General features: G+C 34.4%; 1 protein-coding gene across 2 annotated transcripts in view; it reads right to left on the minus strand.

The window, feature by feature from the left end:
• Positions 1 to 3,045: 3,045 nt before the first annotated feature.
• The window catches only part of LOC149939333 (ATP-binding cassette sub-family C member 3-like), a 62,640-nt gene continuing 50,909 nt past the window's right edge, over positions 3,046 to 14,776 (minus strand). Inside the window, exons 21-26 of one of the 2 annotated variants that reach the window (XM_090177294.1) lie at positions 12,591 to 12,717; positions 10,447 to 10,548; positions 9,619 to 9,765; positions 9,027 to 9,352; positions 4,617 to 4,811; positions 3,046 to 3,232 (exon numbers count right to left, since the gene is read on the minus strand). In XM_090177294.1, the coding sequence (XP_090033420.1) occupies positions 3,085 to 3,232; positions 4,617 to 4,811; positions 9,027 to 9,352; positions 9,619 to 9,765; positions 10,447 to 10,548; positions 12,591 to 12,717 (1,045 nt within the window). In that variant the 3' untranslated portion in view covers positions 3,046 to 3,084. Of the gene's footprint in view, positions 3,233 to 4,616; positions 4,812 to 9,026; positions 9,353 to 9,591; positions 9,766 to 10,446; positions 10,549 to 12,590; positions 12,718 to 14,776 lie in introns of both variants that reach the window. The other variant, XM_090177293.1, reaches the window with a different exon arrangement.

Here is a 14,776-nt window from a genome sequence, read left to right on the forward strand (position 1 = left end):
AGTACTATTCCAACTAGTAGGTTATGTAGTCTATAGTGTGACTAGGTCTCACTAGAAATTTTAATAGGCGTGAAGGTATAGCTAACACACTTTTGGGGATAATGTTACTTTTGTTATTATGTATTTCACGTGGACCGTTATTACCAATCTGAAACTAGTTTTCACTTTATAATTGGCAACAATCCCAGTTGAGCTGTGGAGCCGTAAGCTTGGGGTATAGAAGCAAGGACGGGAAAAAGATATTAACGGCCTCAAAGGGGTAATTGTTTTCAAGCCAGAAAAATAGAGCATCGCGAATTGAGGGCATTAAAAAAGGATTTTCTACTTTGATTATCGTTGTTCCAAAGAAAGAAGAAGAATAGGTATATGTTAAATAATTGTACTGGCTAATACTGCCAGTCGTAGGTCCCGTTTTGGAGAAAATTAAGCTAGTCAAAGCACGTCACAACACGATGGTGGCGCCGACCTGGATTAAAAGAAAGAAACACTACTTGGATTTTAAATACCCTCGACGGTTTGGGTCGATTTGCGCAGTTTTCATTTGCGCAGTTTCCATTTGCGTACTTCCCACTTCCGCAGTTTTCGTTTGCGCACGTTCCCAATTGCGCGTTTCCCATTTGCGGAATTGCTATTTGCGCAGCTCCCCATTTGCGCAGTTTGTCATTTGCGCAATTTACCATTTGCGCGCTTTTTCCGGATTGCGCAGTTTCCGCTTGCGCGGGTTTCTCGTTTGCGCAGTTTCCCGTTTGCGCGGTTTCCCCGTTTGCGCAGTTTCCCGTTTGCGCGATTTTCCTGTTTTAAAATGGCTTCTGTAGTAGAACACCTATATGAAAACGGTGCCTACGCGCCTGCGGCGCGCCCGGCTAGCCTAACCGTTGTGTGCTTCGCGCGCTAGCCTTGATATAACTACCTCTATATGACAAACCTGCGCAAATGATAAACCGCGCAAATGGAAAATATCTGCGCAAGTGGAAAACTGCGCTTACGGAAAAAGCGCAAATGAAAAACGCGCTAATGGAAAACTGCGGAAATGGGATACTGCGCTAATGAAAACTGCGCAAATGGAAAACCGCGAAATTGCATTTGCGGAAATGGGAACTGCGCTAATGGGAACTGCGCAATTGGCCTATTACCCCCTCGACACTGTGCCTTTAATTTGATCGTATATTCGATAATCGTTAATTTATTAATTTTACAGTATGTACGTCATTGGTGCATTTAACCCCCAATCAGCTGCTCGAATGATCATGATACGTTCGATCATTTCTGGGGTTTATCACGGCAAGCATATATAATTCCTCTTGACTTTGAACTGGAGTTGCGTAAACCCTTTCATGGATAAATCCGCCCAAAAAATCCAGTGGCGTAAGATCTGAGGACCTTGGTGGCCAAGGAATGGCACAAAGTAATCGTAATTGATCACGTCTTTGTCTTTGATTTAAAGAAAGGTCAGCGATTTCTTACGCAAGGTCGTTCTAAGTAAGTAGCCCTAACCGTTGAAGTTTCGAGGTTAAAGTACAGGAAAAATGAGGCGATTTCCCACTAGTCCAACTCAAACATTTAGGCTTTCACACTGCACTTGTTATTGGTGTGGAAATTTCCAGTTAATATTTTCGTTCTGCCATAGGTCATTATTTTGATGATTGAAAGGTCTATCTCTTGAAAATGAAAATTCATCTGTAAAAAACCGTTGCGGATCAATTGGGGATCGTTTTCAATAGCATTGAGTAACTATTTGTATGAAATCGAATCTTCTTTCCAGATCTCCATCTCACAAGCCTGTGTGGTAGTGATTTTTACGTCATATTTTCCAAATTCGAGATTTAATACAAACAAAATCACCACTTTCTGTGGAACAGCGAATGCAAAGGGATGCAGCAAATGATGTCGATAATTTGGGGTTTCCTCTATAATCTAGATTACAAAATAAAAATATTTTAAAATCATTATTACTACTTCCCTGTTGCGTCGGTATAGTCTCTTTCTAAAACCTGTTTTCCAAAAGAAGGTTCCCGTTCTGTAAATTCGGTCGTGACACCATATTTGCAAAATTACCGAAAGCTAAAAGTGAAGATGACAAGGGGCCGATACAAGCAACGAGTTCTAATAAAAACAAAGGCTAGTAGTAGATAAACAGTTGATAACCAGTGAACAATTAATTCCACATTTCAAAAGTTATGTTTTATTTGAAAAATAAAATGAACATGACTTAATTTAATTTGTACCGTCTCAATGTGAAAGGCTTTAATAAATATGACCTGCCAGAAAGTATTTAAACAATTATAAATTAAGTTAAACAATTAAATTTCTAAAAGTGAGAATAACAATGTTTCATTTATAGATAAGATAATAATTATTACAGATAATATTAAAAAATATTTTTGAGATAACAGACCACTGAAATCCATTTTTGAAGTAGCGAGGTGAATTTACCAAAATATTCGTTTCCCAAAGTTAATGCTTGTTGATTTAAATGAAACCTACTCTACTTATTATTTGGTTGAAACTTCAAGAATTAAACTGAAATTGAAATTTTAATATTTTATGGAATTGAACTGAAATTAGTTAAGGTGTTCGATGTAAACCAAACACGAAATAGATAAATAATGAAGTTAACTAATATATAATATTTTAAATAATTATAATACGCTTTTTTATAAACTGCATTCGAACAGGTTTGTAACAGCGATACCCGTGAATTTAAACCTAACACAAATTACCGCTAGCGCTGCTACACAAACTATTGCTTTAAAATCTTTGTAAGTTTATTAATACCATATTAATTATATTATTATCACAAAAGTTCACTTATTACCTGATATTTCCAATATTTGTTTCTCGTGAACTGCAATTATTGTACAGCGACTTGGTAATTTGCCAAGAAATCGTAATTGGGATCTTATAAACAAACCTGAAAATCTTACTGAAAGTTTAAATATGTGAATTAATACTATAATTATTAAGAGTTCAGTGAGCATTGTTAATATAAATAGGTATGAAATTCATACGAACACTCTTTAAAATGAGATATACATGTATGTTACTTAACCAACTAACTTTTATTCAAAAATATATTAATTTCCATTATGTTACATTATATTTCTCATCGACATCTAAATAACTAACAAGTCCAGCATCTTTGACTAGTTCATGAAAAAGCGTAGAAGAATCTTGAAAGAGGATTCCGGGTTTATCAAACTCGGCAACAGATCCTTGGTCCATTACAAGAACTCTAATTACAAAGAACCAAAATAAATTTTATTTGTTTTGTTCAATTGCAGGTGTAGGTCACTTCTTACTGAGTGTAAAGCAAAAGTTAATTTTCTCCCAATCCTCAAGAATTAAGCCAAAAACTCAGTCATTTAGTAAAAATTAAAGTAGAATTTGACAATGCATGGTTGTCGTGCAATTTAATGTAATTGTGCTTTACGTTAAAACTTGTATCTTCGTAATTGATTGTTATCACTCGCTTATGAACAGAGAAAAATTGTGCACATCAGAGATCAAATGAAGTTTATCCTTTATTATTTAATAAAATTGCTTATTTATTTATACTCACAGATATCATTCGAATGTAAAGTTAAGCTGAATACTTAAAATACAAAGCACCTACTACGTAAGTTTGAAATAATTGTTTACTTGCATATGCATGTATATATTAACGGCTATCAACATCCCCGTAATGTTTTTGTTCAGTCTTTTACACGCAAGAATTTGAATTGTTTGTAGTTATGAACTTAAGTATATTTGTTTGCCTCAGTTTGTTTGTAGGTATAGGTGTTTGAAGGGACATGTTTCTGGCAAACCCAAAAAACTCTAGTAAATGTGATATACCGGATGTGCCAATATGCTCTGACAAGGTATCTTTCACACGAACAACTATATACAGGGTGTCTTCGTTTGATCGACCCAGGCATTTTTCTCAAAAACTATACCTTCTAGAAATGTGAAATTTTCGGAATGTATTATCTCGGAGGATATCGTTGTTATTTGTGAATATCAGAAAAATCGGGAAATTTGTCTAGGTTTTAGAATTTGTAGTTTTTGAACGCTAGGTAGTAGACGAAAAGTTTCAATTAGTAAGTTGAAGAGCATACTCCAAAACTTTTAATGGAGTTGGTGTGGTCAAAATCGTACATTTTGTCACTGAAATAATCGGTCATGAAAAATAACAAGTTGGTACTACCCAAATGTTTTTACGCCTCATGTTATTGTAATGATTGTAAAAAATGAAGATATTTTGAGCCAAATCATTGTTTTACCTTTACAAATTAAGTGTTAGAACAAGTGCAATTTGATAAGGAATTATAGTAGGACCCCGCACACGTTTTCTATGGACAAAAAGTTGGTGATTTTTATTAAACTAGAAAAAGGAGTTTTTAGGGTCTGTAAAATGTCTAATATATGCCAACTGAATTTCCGAAAGCTTTTTTCTTGCACTTCTGATTCGTTTAATCAATAAATGTTCAGATTATTTAATTGTCATACGTAAACTGGATTGAATGTGCGTTAAGAAATTTTTGAAAAGTGAATTTCTGAAACATTGGGATATATTTCGTTTTCTTTGAATCATGCCCACACTTATAATACTTAATATTCTAAGGAAACCTTTTTACCTGTCATAATCCATAATGGTGTTAATACGGTGAGCAATTGTCAAGATGGTACAGGAAGCGAATTCTCTCCTGATGGTGGTTTGAATGAGTTCGTCGGTTTCCAAATCCACAGAGGCTGTAGCTTCGTCCAGAACCAAAATTTTCGTTTTTCTGAGCAGAGCCCTCGCCAAGCAAATCAGTTGGCGCTGTCCAACACTACACAATAATTTGTTTTAATATTTTTATTGAAATACATTAAATTGCAATTAGTGTAGCAAAATTTTTAGGTAACAACCCAGTTTACATAAAAGGACTTCGCTAGACGATTTAACGGAACACGCAAAATGTGTTTCTGGTGTTCACTCTAGTAGAAATTTAATTACTAAACCCTTTATCGTGCATTGAATCATAAAATCCAATGCTTATTTACAACTTCATAAAGATTTTATAGTGAAGAATAATTGAATAAAATTCAACAGACATCAAATTAATTGAGCCGCATTTTGAATGACATAAGCTTTTTTTAAACTGTTCGTCGATTATTTTCTTTGAATATTCTTGAACCTTGTTCTAAATGTAATTAAACTAAAAGTTTACAAATATAAGAGCCACCGATGGGCATTTTTATTAAACAGCCGCTCGCTGTTTATTTCCACGCTTTTTAGCGAAGGCCAAAGTTTTGCTCATTTCTGAGTTCTAATTTTTTCCCCCGCGGTTTAATTTTTTTGAAGTAGTTATATCGTTTTTCTTTTGTGAATACAACATTTTATTCCAAATAAAAAAATTAGTGCTAAAATTAAAGGCGCGTGTTCATAGCTAAATGATAAACGTACGTCTGAAAAGGATCTAACAAGTTAGCACCCAGCAATTAGCACACTTTAGTGGTTCAAAAATTATTTGCAAAATTCATGAATAATTTAGGGTTGCTCCTTCTCTTCGGTCGCGTGACTCATTATCGCTTTTTAAACACTTGATTGTGTAGATTCACCCTCAAATCTTAAATGATTCTGCGATGATAATATTCCCATTTGTTTATGTAGTCTATAGTTTTATACCGGACTATCTTGAAATAAACATGATTTGACACTGACGCCACTAAGCAAATAATTAAGTTCTACAATCATTTGATCCAATGTTCTGTGCCGGAGATAGATTCGTTACGAATATTTAACTTAAGGGTAAAAATAACTTAATGACTGAATCCATTATTTATCCGAGGGAGAGTGCAATTTCCCAAATCGATTCGTTGCTACTGTTCTCTTCTCGCTATTTTTTTAATGGTAAAATCAATAATTTTTATTGTTTTTTTAGCAGCGAAAAGTTTCGTTTTGCACACTTTTTAAAATAAATATTTAGTTTTAATTTCACTCAAAATGAAAAGAGGTCATCATAAATAGAGGTGCGCCGCTTTAGTATTTAGTTAAGTTTTTCACTTATAAGGAGAAAAAGCGCAGTGTTGGTGTTCTTTTTCTACGGGAGCGTAAAGAAAGGAAAGCCGATTAAGTTATCTTTAGGGACGAAAAGATAGGAGGGCCAGTTTAATTTGTCTGTGGGATCGAAATGAGAGAAGAGCTAGGTTAGTTTTTCTGTGGGAGCGAAAGGAGAGGAGGGCCGGTTTAATTTTCTACAGGAAGTTCAGAACAAAAAGATTTTTCTGTAGGAGCAAAAAGAGAGTAGGGTCAGTTTCATGTTTTTGTGGGAGTGTAAAGAGAGGAAGGTAGGTTTAGTTTTTCTCTTGAATCGAAAAGAGAGAGGAGTGCCGGTTTCATATTTATGTGGAAGTGAAAAGAGGGGAGGGCCAGTTTCGTGTTTATAAGTGAGCGAATAGAGAAAAGGGCTCGTTTCGTTTTCATGTGGGAGCTAAAAGAAGGGATGAGCAGTTTCGTATTTATGTGTGAACGAAAAGAGAAGAGGGTTGGTTAAGTATTCCTTTGGGAGCGAAAAGAGACGAGAGCCGGTCAAGTTACTCAGAGGGACAGTAAAGAGTTGAGGTCCGGTTTGATTTTTTTGGGAGTGAAAAGCGAGGTCGACCAGTTTCGCTTTTATGATTAAAAAAAAGAGGGAAGGGCAGGTTTCATGTTTATGAGTGAGCAAAAAGATGGGATGGTTAGTTTAGATTTCTGTGAGACCGAAAAGAGAGGAGGGCCGGTTTTGTTTTTCGGTTGGAGCGAAAAGATAGGAAAGAACAGTTAAGTTTTTCTGTGGGGGAAAAAGAGGGGAAGGAAGTTTCGTTTTTCTTTGGGGGTGAAAAGAGAGGAGAACCGGTTTCGTTTTCATGTGGAAGCCAAAAGTGAGGAGGGTCGTTTTCATGTTTATGTTGAAGCGAAAAGAGGAGAGGGCTGGTTTCGTTTTCATGTGGGAGCAAAATGAGAGGAGGGCCAGTTAAGTTTTTGTTTTGGAGCAAAACGAGAGTAGGGTCATTTTCGTTTGTTTGTGAGAGGGAAGAGAGAGGAGGACAATGTTTTAGTTTTTATGGGGGAATGATAAGAGAGGAGGCCCGGATTAGTTTTTATGTGGAAGTAAAAACAGAGTAGGGCTGGTTTCGGGTTTTAGTGTGAAAGAAAAGAGCGGAGTATTGGTTTAGTTTTTGTGTGGGAGTACAAAGAGAGTCGATTTAATTTTCACTGAAAGCGAGAAGGGCGGGAGTCGCTTGCTCATATTAATCCATGGAAAGAAACTATCATCGCTCCTTCAGCGATTGTGGAAAAAAAAAATATTGAGCCTTAACTTTTTTTTAATCTACACTAGATATTTAACAATCAGTCAATAAGATTAAAGTATATTTCTTCTGATAAAGATGTTCACGATAGAACTAAATCGAGTGCTTGTGCCAATACATAACGACCGCTTTCTTTTGTAAATCCAACTAGGGAAAATTTAATATTTTAAAAGAATAACAAAAAAGGAGATCCTAAATTATTATTATAAATAATTTGCCGCTACATTTGCAAGTCTATTTTGCCTATGCGTCACAAAGGCCCTAGTTATATATTAATTCAAATTAATTATCTTTAATTAGAATAAAGAACTATGTTACTCTGTCAGTACTAAACGCTGAGAAATAATTTCCTTTTTATTTTCGGCATATTAGCCACAGCCAATATTCGGGTGTAACTAAAACGCGTTGAAAATAAATTACAATTTAAGATTTTGGCTTACTTGAGAAGTTGGATTAAATATAAAATCCAATCTTTTAAAGCTTTTGCTAATGACCACTGCAGAAAGGTACAGTACGCGATGTTGGCTTACGAAAGACACTCACTAATGTCAATTACGAAAGTTATTTCACTAGCTGCTAGCTAATCTTTTATTATATTTATATTTTGTTCAGGAGGTTCTTTTATGATAAAAATCCAATTTGTCAATGATGTATCTAAGATAAATATAATTGTCCGATTGTTAAAATTTTTCACTAAAAATTATGGAAAAGTAAAATTTTCCTTTTATTTTTTAACTCATTTAATTCTGATCTTTAAATCATAAACATTTAACTTTATCATTAAAATCGCCATGAAAGTTCGCTGTTATATCTGTATTCAAATTCGAAATTGGTGATTTATAATTAAAATTTAAGTTCAATTTGTAGGTAAATAGTTGTAATATAATGGCTTTGCAAAGTTATTTCCACTTAAAAAGAAATATAATTTTTTTAAAATTAATTATTTAAAAAATTCCAAATATTTTCGAATCGTCGGTTATGGCAAAATATTTCATTTATTTTGCTATTACAACCCATGTTTATGTAAAAATGGCGGTTCCATAAACATCAAACTAGTACTTATAAGTTTGCCTGTCTTACAGATCAAGGCGATTTTTACCATTTGTTTAAATAACTTAATGACAAATATCCCAAAAACTACTTAGAGTTACTTGCAAATATATTTTTCGATAGAAACTTACTTTTTAATATTTTTCTAGTTCATTTGATGATGTGTTTTTAGAAAATGTATTTTACTTTATGAAATACCGTGGTTAACTTTATTTCATATTAAAATGAAATTTACGTGAGGCTTTGATTCTAAACGATAATTTTATTTTTTTTGGTTTGTGACGTCATGGACTATGGTTCTGTCTGAATTTTTCCCACTGCACCTGGAAGATTAGATAGTTCCCACCATCCTACCAAAATGATTCTGGTAATATCGTTGCAAAAAATATGGCGTTGCCAATTTAGCACACGCTCTTATACTGGAGATTTATCAGAAATGACCACGTAATGAGTACCATCTACATTTGGTTTAAAAGCCTAATTTCGTTGTTAGAGATAGCGGCTAATGCGAAAAAGAGTGTAGTCAATGACGTCAATCACTACGCTAAAATTCAAATTGTTTTGGCGTTCTATCAATTATTTGAACTTATTAACTATGAAGATGAGAGCAACGAATCTTTATATTTGTGTACTTTCAACGTAATCTGAGACTGTATTCATACCTTAAATTTTTTCCGCCTTCCTCTATTTTGTGAAGCAGTCCTTTGTCGAAAGCCTTGACAAAGTGCTTCAAGTGGGATTGTTCCAGGGCTCTCCAGACCTCAACGTCGCTGTGTCTCTCGAAGGGGTCCAAGTTCAGTCGCAGAGTTCCGCAGAAGAGAACCGGGTCCTGAGGGATAATGCTGATCCGGGAGCGAAGGTCGTGAAGGCCCAGCTCCAGGACGTTCCTGCCGTCGATGAGAATCTCCCCACTCAGGGGTTCAATCATGCGGAACAACGCTAAAGTGAGCGAAGATTTTCCGGCTCCTGTTCGGCCAACTACTCCGACCTAAATGTAAAATAACATTTTGGAATAAGCCATTAGATTCAAAAGTCAAAATACTTATTATGTTATTTTTATAAAGATATAATATTATCAGTTTAAGATAAATATTTTTCCCACTTTTAAAGTTTATTAAATATTTTTATACCGAAAGTAATAAGGATTAGTTCAACTCTTCAAACGAAAATTACATTGATCAAAACCCACCTACGCCATTTTTGTAATAAGAGCAAATATTTATTAACGATGGTATTATAATAATAACATTTTACCTTCTCCTTGGGATTAACAACGAATGATACGTTCTTTAACACAACATCCAGCTCATCTCGATAGCGAGTAGAATAGTTCCAAAAGACGATTTTTCCTTCGTTCGGCCAAGATTCTGGTAAGCGAGATTCCGGCATATTCCACTCGGCCTATGAATGAGAAACCGGAATGTCTACTACATAATAATATTTCGAAGAAGCACCATCTGGTGGCAACTTCATCACTTGCATATTGATAACAAGGGTTGAATAATAATAAAAAGGCTTTCAAAACAAAAATAATTCTTACTTTTGGATAGCAATCGTAAATTATTCTATTGAAAGAAACATTGACGAATTTGAGACAAAAACATTTTTTCCCGAGGATTCGCTCACTTTAGAGTTAAGAAATTCAAATAAAAAGAAAACCACACCAATCACTTTCGAAATTTGCTCATACTTATATGTCTGTCGTCAAAATAGTTTATATTTTGAAACGATACTTGGACACGGCGTCGAATTATTTATAAATTAGAAAGTGTTTTTTCCGGTAAATGCATTTTATAATAAGCTGCAGCACTTGGTAAAACAAAAAGCTATGTAAAGTCTTAGTGATGAGTAATTAGCTAAGATGTCAGGCCCAGTATAGAATCTGAAACAATCAAGGCCAAAAAGGTCAGATTTTTACTAGTGAAACATTTGCTCAGATAATATCAACTAAAGTTGAATTTTTAATACGCTAAAAAAATTTACAATTAATTCATTTTAATTACAACAGTCCGTGTTCATATTTAACAAATAAAGTACAACACAAAAGCAAAATGTAAGAAAAATTTGGGATTTGTATGTTACCTCTGATTTTAATTCGCAATATTCGAAAATCCTTTCAAGTGAAACGAAGTTAGACTCCAAATGAGGCACTTTTATTACCATATAAGGAATATTAAACACTATCTGAAAGAAAAAAATGACCTATTGATACTTACTCACGTATTAAAGTTAACGCTTCCCTAAAAGACAAATTCTCAGCATTGTGTTTTATATAAAAGTCGTCACAGGTTGCATAAGACTTTAAAATGCACTCTAGTTTTAATTTATTTTTCATGCCTTATAAGCTGCAGATTTTTGACAAAAAAATAATTATATAAACAAACCGTAGCCTCCAGGGGTGTTATTTTATCCTTGTGAGAAAATAAACATTGAACTATACTATATAGATCTAAGAGAAATGAATTCTTTTTACAACTTTTAAATTATTTAAACCAAAGTTTTTTAAGGGTTCCCCCCCCCCGAAATGTTGAAGATCCGTCAAGAAATATTTGACGTATCATAACAATTTCTATATTTTTTTCGATTTATAAATAGTAAGAAGCTTTGTAGCAATGCCAGTTGTTTTGCAATTTTTTAAACAAAAAACTTCTATTCCGTTCAAACTAAAATCGAACCTTAGAAGAACGCATTAAATAAGGGTAGCAAATGACTCGGTTTCACAATAGCCAGAATGAAACGGTGGGAATTCTTAGCATTTTCAGCATCTTAGATGAATCAAGATATTCCAAAATCATTTAATTCATACCGTTATTTCTATTTTGAATCGTTTTCTCCTGATATTAATAAATAAAAAAAACTGCAGGGAGAGCAACATTGCAGTGTTTAAATATAATATGGCAAAAAAACGAATGATTTGACAATAATTTAACCCCAAATATGTCACCAGCAACAATTTGAAGCTGGTCCAAAAATTGTTCCAATACTTTTAAATCCAAAATCTTTTTCTTTTAATTTAAATTTCAATTATTCTTTGCTAAAAAACCAAGAAAATGAGAAATATCGAAGCTTATTAAAGATAACATCTATAGAAATTGGAAATTCTATTTGGAAATAAATTAAGGAGTTTATTTTTGAACTAGACAAATTTGAATTTTAACACGTGCTATTTATTTCTGACTTGTCAATTTTCCAAATGTATATTTCGAAGATACACACAATGATACGATTGGAACATTAAAATTTATTTTAAGCTTAATTTAACCATTTTCGATCATTTGACGGAAAATAATAACTTGATTAATGACAAAAATTCTTAGTGAAATATTGCTAATTTTTATGTTAATGAAAAATAAATAAAAAATTTATGCAATGTTACCGTTTTAATATAATAATAAATTATAATTACGATTAATGCGCCGCCAAAAGTCCTTATGAAAAAATGAATATTACGCTTAAATGGAGAGATAAAAGAAAAGGTATTGGAGCTTGTTTCTTCTCCGGAGTATTTCCTTCTGAGGCCTAACCTCTTAAATAATTAGTGAGGCTGTCAAAAAAATAATCGTTTCTTTAACTCTAGTAGGGACTTTTACTACCTGAGTGAAACAGTAACGTTTGGTTAGGTCAAGCAGTTTTCTACTTCTAGAATTTAAAGGTTTCAGTAAAACCTAGATGTTTTAGAACTTCTTCGAATGTGTCAAGAAAATAAACGTAGCTATTATGACAAAACAATTTTTCTAGAGTAAATTTCACAGCTTTCCGTTTATATTTTCTACTATTTCAAAGCTTAAGTTATTTTTAACAAAAAAATAAGGGTTACTGGGTAAAAGCCAGAAGATCTTTAATTCTATAACGAATAACGTCATGGCTATTTAACCAACAACGGAAGCATCAAGCAATAAAATTTTCTCCCACCAGTAATGTTCGAAATTATTATTATGCATTACACCAATGTATACCAGAAGGGTGATATGGGAAATACGAAAATAGTGCTTCTCAACGGATACTGCGAAATGTATGGAGTAAAAGTAACTGAATAATTATGTTCCATAAATACGTAGTTAGCTCCATACACAATATGTAATACAATTTTTTATACACATAAAAAAAAGCACCATGAAGACGATTGAAAGAGCATGACCTAAACTAGACCAACCACTAGCAAAACCTTTTTTCAAACTCTCTAAAATATGTTTCAATATAAAGCATATTTTGAATTGTTATCTTACTATAGTAGTAGTATATAAAATGAATCCAATGGTCCCTGGAGAAAGATAATCCTTGGCAAACACTGCGCAGAGGGTAGCAGCGAAAAAAATAACACTTCCAAGTAGCTGTGTCCTTATTGCCATCCATCTATAAAGTATAAACGGTTTTAAACTGCGCATGGTTTGAGACAGAAATGCATAATTTCGTACGTTATTCTTACATATTTTGCCAATGTGACATATATGTTCATTTTCGACAAACCCTTTTAATATTTTAAGAAATTGTATGCTTTTCATGTTGTTCTTTCATGTAAAAATATTAAACTATACAGGGTGTTTGGAATTGCTCTGACTGGGCATTTTTTCAGAAACTGTAAGAGATAGAGTAGCGAAATTTTCAGGCAATTATTTCAAGTTTAGGATCGCTTTAAATCCTAAATTTCAGAAAAATTGGAAATAATTTCGGGTTTTTGTAAAAAAAATTTTCACCGGTAGGTGCTAGAAAAACGATTAAAGGAGAAAGTTGTAGAGAGCTGTCGAAAAAGTTCAATGAAATTGGTTTCGTTGGAAAAGAACACTTTCACGAAGATATGAGCTGATGAAAAAAAACAACCTGTCCATAGGGGCCAATAGCTTTCGCATTTTTGTACGTAAATGAAAAAAATGTCTGAAAAATTTAATTGAACATTTTATTCGAATAAACATAAGCATTTTACAAATGACGTTTTATGATACCTCCGTTTGCTGCGATAAATGTTTGGAAACGATGGAGAATGTTTTGAAACGAACGTCTGATCATATCAAGAGTGACAAGTTCGAAGGCTGCAATGATTCGGTGACGTAAATCTTCGATGTTCTCAACGGGCGTCACGTAAACTTGTGCTTTGTTGAAACCTTACAAGAAGAAGTTCATCCGAGTTAGGTCCGGAGATCTCGCAGGCCATCAAACGAGACCGTTCCTTCCAACCCAACATTGAGGGAACTCGTTGTTAAGATGATCTGGGTACGTGGGGTGGTGTGCCGCCATGTCGGAACCACATCTGTCTGTAAGCTTCTAACGGAATATCTTTTAAAGCGTCTGCTCTTCCGTTCTGCAAAACACCAAGTAGCGTTGTCAATGAAGACGAGCTGGGAGGAATAATGGGCCAATTACTCGATCCCCGAGCAAACCCGACCGAAAATTCGGTCGGAGTTGTTGTTGATGATGGTGAGTTGTTTCGATGGTTGAAAGGCCCATCTCTCTAAAAGGAACACTCGTCGGTCACCAGCATTTGAATGATGAAATTTGGGTTCTCATCAGACATGGTTATTATCGAGTTGAAGAAATCAAATCTACGTTCCATATCTCCTTCGTGCAGAGCTTGGGGGACGATCGCTCGATACGGATGGAAGTTGTGATTGTGAAGAGTGGTCCACACGTAGTTCGTCGATAATCCGAGATCGTCGCTTGCACCTCTGACCCTTGCTCGAGGATACGCAACAAAATAGGCCAGAACGGTGTCTTCCATGTTGATGTTTTGACGACCTGGTCCACCAAATCTGGGATTGACGTTTCCGTAAGTCTGAAAGTCACGAACAGCTCCAAGAACGGTGTTGTGGCTTGGTCTTCTATCTGGATATCGAACGGTGAACAATGCACCATAAAATAACTCGACCATAAAAGCACGCAGTCACGAGAATAATTCAGTGGTATGCTGATTAGACTCAATAAACGTTAGAGAATGGTTGATACAAATAGGTGTCACATTAAATACTAATTGAAAACTTGACCTTTGTACGTATACGGTTGGCGACACAGCGCGAGTCGTGGCCTTTCGTTGCGTGAATTAAATCTGAGTGAGGGGGTTTATATAGAAATGGAAAAGGGAAGAGGAGAGATTCGAATTCAGAATGGAAACCCTTGGTCTATAATCAAATCACAAAAATCTATATTTACCACTCATCAAAAACCCTATACATTATCAAAATACGGGGGCACTTATTAATTTTATTGTCTTTTGCCATCGAGGGAATAGTTCTACTTAACACTCGTGATGGTTAGGCCATCTTAACTATGGTAATTTTAGCTTTCTTAATAAGAATTTAAACAAACTATTTAATCTTTTACCTTAAATTTGTTAATGCAATTACCTCTTACAATTCTCCATGGCATCAGTGCCGGCGTTCATGACTTCAGGCATCTTGGGCTTGAAATAAGCGGGGGGCAG

This window comes from Leiobunum rupestre, chromosome 6 (assembly GCF_980474605.1).
Source record: "Leiobunum rupestre chromosome 6, qqLeiRupe1.1.hap1, whole genome shotgun sequence".
NCBI classification, from domain to species: Eukaryota; Metazoa; Arthropoda; class Arachnida; order Opiliones; family Sclerosomatidae; genus Leiobunum; species Leiobunum rupestre.